At 41.0% G+C, this 4,716-nt stretch overlaps 1 protein-coding gene across 1 annotated transcript; it reads left to right on the top strand.

Annotated features, from left to right (window-relative positions):
* The first annotated feature begins 234 nt into the window (after positions 1–234).
* On the top strand, positions 235–4,336 carry LOC127293092 (phosphatidylinositol transfer protein PDR17). The gene is made up of 6 exons (XM_051322648.2): positions 235–585; positions 2,001–2,091; positions 2,960–3,136; positions 3,236–3,334; positions 3,421–3,666; positions 3,799–4,336. Exons 2-6 carry the CDS (start codon positions 2,029–2,031, stop codon positions 4,078–4,080), a joined length of 867 nt encoding a protein of 288 aa, XP_051178608.1. The 5' UTR covers positions 235–585; positions 2,001–2,028; the 3' UTR covers positions 4,081–4,336.
* The last annotated feature ends 380 nt before the right edge of the window (positions 4,337–4,716 follow it).

Here is a 4,716-nt window from a genome sequence, read left to right as displayed (position 1 = left end):
TGGTTGAATATCGATCACAAGTTCCGAACGGTGGCTGATTTTTCCTCTAGACTAGACTAGACTAGACAGCTTTTCAGATTTCGTTACGCGGCGTTCTCGTTGCGCTAGCTAGTCCACCATTGTTTACAGGGCCTGATTGTTTACCACCGCGCGCGCGTCCCCATCCCTGACCGAATCCCACCCGTCAGTTGGGAGCAGAAACCCTGATTTGGAATCGCAGACGTCGAGATCAGATGTCACCGCTGCCGGTAGCGCGACGGGAAGGTCAGCCGTCAGCGATGCCGGCATCAGCCCGGTGAGTCTAGTACGAAGCAGCCTCCTCCGCCGCCCATCTCTATATAAATCTAGAAACCCAACCAGAAACTGAACCCTCCAATGGCGATGGCGTGCCCCGTGAAATCCCTCCTCATCGCAAGCGCGTGATTCCATCACACATCTTCGTTGCCTCCTCTCTGTCTGGTGTGTATTGTTGCGTCTCCTACAGGGCTGGAGCTGTAGGAGAACAGTCCACTCCAACTCTCCTCGACATTTCTCCTCTCCTCCTAACACCGGCGCCGTCCAGTTCTTGCCTGCCGCCGCTGCCTGGTATGCATGATTTCCTTTTTTTCCTTTCTTGACTCATGTTTCCTTTCTTGTTCTTGTAATATCTGGCTGGATTGGTATCGGCCTCGGGGGATCCTTGCTCTGATCATGTTATATTCCTCTCGTGATTGGCAAATCTTGGAGTTCTTGTGTCTGCGAAACCATCCACCTAAATATCATGTTCGGTTCATGTCGAAATCTTGCTTTTCTCTTTACTGTTACTCTGCAACTATAAAGTATGAACAATAGAGATTCGCCTGTGTGGCGGGGATAATCTTTTGCATGCCCTGGTCAAGTGCTGTTATAGTAGTAGTAGTACTTTCCCTGTTTCTGCTAGCGATAGGCAGCAGTCGAACTTCTTCTCGTTAAAAAAGTGAACCGTAGACTTTCAGAGATTCCGAAATCATGCCGCCACACGATTTCTGCTAACATGAGCCATCTAGAAGATGGTAAAATTGTTAACGTGTTGAAGCCTTCATCTTCCACAACCTTGCCCCTCTAAAGTAAAAGCTGGAGTAACAGTTACCAAGTCCAAGTCGAACAGTACGGGCTGATGTTAATGGCCGCTCCAATAATTAATATTATATCAAAAACGTCCCACTCTCTGTTCTCTAGTCAGCTACCAATACAAAACGTACAACAAATCATGCTGCGATCCACTTATGGTGGCAGCATGTGAAACAGAACATTACGATCGTTTGTAGATAGAGAAGATCGCAGATCTATGAAGGTGTTGTGCTTGTTCCTGTAATGAATCACGTGTGCCTGCGTTTTCTGGTCTGCTGGAGCAGTTGGTGATTAACTGGGACGTTACAGTCATAGGGTTTGGCATACTGAACTGATACACTGACACTAGCAAACAGGGGGAAGAGATAAAACCCTGTCGTTTTCGCCGACAGAAACAATTGAAAAAGCTTGAAAAATCGATCCTCTTATTTATGTACTCGTGGTCCATAATTCTTTCAGACTTATTAACAATCCAACTTATTTTGAAACAAGAAAATTCGGCACAAGAAAAAGGCTTTTTTTTTTCTTTTTTTTTTCTTGTGCCGAATAGAGGATCAAGGTCCCTCTTACTAACTGGATTAAAAGAAGAATTTTTGCTGATTTATTTATTGCTATATCCAATTTGTTGAATTGATGCACCATTTAATTGATATCATTTAGCAAATGTTGCTCCTATTATATTATGTTTACTTTTCTTCTAACCGTTGTAATACGAAAAAACAGAGATAACATGAGCTCTGCATGACTAATATAACATGCAAGCTAATTTAGCAGATTTAACATTTTGTTGTGCTTCAGTAGATACATGCATGTACTATTTAAAATCTCTGTATGTGGACATCTGAATCATCTGTCGTACAAAGGTTACACATGTTTACCTAAATTTGATCAACATCTTTAATTTATTAAAGGGGCGAGCCTCAGTCAGTTGGAGAAATCATGTTTCGCAGAAAGCAAACCTCTCATTTCAATTCAGATGACGCTGACCAGCGACAAGCAAAGGTATTTTTGAGATTTTTTTCATCCTTTGAATAATTTGTGGAACTATTAGCATGCAAAGTAGCGGTTACTGCAATATTGCTACCCCAAAAAAGAAGAGAAATTATAAAAGTTTCAGCGAAACAGCTTATATTTTTCTCAGGCTACCACCTTATATCCATTTCTAAACAGTTGCAACTTCGGACTTGAATATAGAAATTAGTAGCCCAAAAGATTGTGGCTTAATTTGTAACTGAAGAACAACACGATATTGTTTGACCAAAATTTTACATACTGCCTCGCAAGGTCACAAGGTCACATCATACATTCTGATGAGAATGATCCTGTGACAATACGTATCTTAGTTTGCATAATGTTTTGGCAACAGTACAGATTTTACATAATGTACTAACTGAAATTTTGCTTTGCACAAAATCTCATAATGTAGAATTTTAGAAGTCTTAATTTCTGAACACACACTTCTACCTTTCCTCTGATACACTTGTATGGTGTATCTGAAACACCATAGTCCACTTGAGCCTGGAGGACCTCTCTTATGAATCATTTTGATGTTTTCAGTTGACAGGAAATCCATATCAATATATAATACTCGGTCCGTTCACTATTATAAGTTGTTCTAGATATTTCAGTGTGGACTAGATACGAACCAAAATGACTGCACCTACATAGTGAAACGTGTTTAGTTACATGCATTTTTGAAATAAAAAAAACTAAACATCTTATAATAGTGAACAGAGGGAGTAGTTCTTATCGAAGAAAAAATACCCTTGGTCCTATATATGTAAAGTATACAAGGTTGACAGATATTTTTTCTAGTTTATTTATTTAAGCATGTCTGCTACTTTCTCATGTAACAATCTCCTGTGAGCAGATCAGTGAACTGAGAGATGCACTTGGGCCTATGTCTGCCCGTGGGGAGAAGTACTGCACTGAAGCATGCTTGATAAGATATCTAGAAGCCCGTAACTGGAATGTTGGCAAGTCTAGAAAAATGGTGGAAGAAAGTCTCAAGTGGAGGGCTGCTAGCAGGCCTGAAGATATTCGCTGGGTATATAAGATCATTCCTTGCCTGCATCGTTCAAATGATTTTAAAATTTATTTGTGAAGTAACTAAGCGTACTATTAATTTATTTTATCTTTATTTCAGCCTGACGTTTCTGTTGAAGCAGAAACAGGGAAAATGTACAGGGCAAGTTTCACCGACAGAGAGGGGAGAAATGTCGTTGTTATGAGGCCTGCAAAACAGGTAAGAATTCAACGTTTTCAGAAACTGACAGTCTTTAGATTCCATAGCTTTGAGTTCACATGTATAATATTGCAAATCAATTTCAGAATACATCATCTCATGATGGGCAGTTGCGGTACCTAATATATACCTTGGAGAATGCAGTCTTCAGCCTGCCTGAAGGTCTAGACAAAATGGTGTGGTTGATAGATTTCACAGGATGGACACTGGCCAATGCCACCCCCATAAAGACTGCCAGAGACAGTGCAAATGTCCTTCAAAATCATTACCCGGAGAGGCTTTCAGTCGCATTCTTGTTCAATCCCCCCAAAGTATTTGAGGCCTTTTTTAAGGTGTTGGTCTGAACACCATCCCTTCATAACTCTGGTTCTATCCATAAAGATTTTGGAAAAGAGCTTTAGTGTCACTACAGTTTGTTTTTTATATTACTTACTTTCTAGTTGAAATGTGTCAAATGGTTTCAGGTTATCAAAGTATTCCTTGACCCGAAATCAATCCAGAAAATAAATTTTGTGTACAAGGATAATGAGGAAAGCATGAAGACATTGTACAAGCACATTGATCCAGAAGTCCTTCCGGTAGATTTTGGAGGGAAGAACGATGTGGAATACAACCATGAGGATTACTCTAGGTTGATGATGAAAGATGACATTAACACAGCAAGCTTCTGGGCAGAAGATGGTAACCACGTCATGAACGGGCACTCTGCTCCTGAATCGTCACTAGTTGCTGCTAAAGCAAGTTGAGGAGCACCGGTCAGCCATGCCACCAGCACACCAGCTGTTGCTAAATCTTGTTGAGGAGCATCACCCTGCACTATGACGGCTCTCCCTAAAATAAGTGATTTTGTAACAATCTCGTGTGGGAGAATTCCACAAACGTAATAGTATTACCTGGAATTTGTTTGATGTCTTACATCTGAAATTTATAAGGTACAATTCCTAATTGTAATGTTGTTTCAGAAATATTAATTTAATCTCTTTCGATCGTTTACCAAAATTACACCACACACGAATGTCATAGAGAAACTGTTATGGTGCTGCTAGAGGGATGGCGCGAGAGGACCGGCCGGGGGCCTTGCCCACGGCCGGTAGCAAGAGGGAAGTGATTTCCTTCTTAATTCTTTCTTGATTAGATTGATACGTCTCCTCTCTCCTTATATAGAGAGGTTTACTTAACCCCTAAGCAAACGACTCTAATCTCTAATTAACCCTAAGACTAACGGGCTATACCGCTAGCCCAAGCCCATTACGTACTCTAACACTACACCCCACCTGGACATGCAGCTCGTCCTCGAGCTGCAACCTAAACAAACCATGACTCGATGCAACACAAACCTAACACCTAAAAACGAGCCTTTTACATCTTGGCTTGTTTTATTA

Source organism: Lolium perenne, chromosome 4 (genome assembly GCF_019359855.2).
Source record: "Lolium perenne isolate Kyuss_39 chromosome 4, Kyuss_2.0, whole genome shotgun sequence".
Lineage (NCBI taxonomy): Eukaryota > Viridiplantae > Streptophyta > Magnoliopsida > Poales > Poaceae > Lolium > Lolium perenne.
The sequence above is the reverse complement of the archived record's forward strand: the minus strand, read 5'-3'. Positions and strand labels throughout refer to the sequence as shown.

Bases quoted from the DNA above. Each gene is read 5' to 3' on its own strand.
- LOC127293092 (XM_051322648.2), top strand. From the start codon at position 2,029: ATGTTTCGCAGAAAGCAAACCTCTCATTTCAATTCAGATGACGCTGAC. The intron at 3,137-3,235 runs GTATATAAGATC...TCTTTATTTCAG, and splicing joins GGCCTGAAGATATTCGCTGG to CCTGACGTTTCTGTTGAAGC. The intron at 3,335-3,420 runs GTAAGAATTCAA...AATCAATTTCAG, and splicing joins TTATGAGGCCTGCAAAACAG to AATACATCATCTCATGATGG.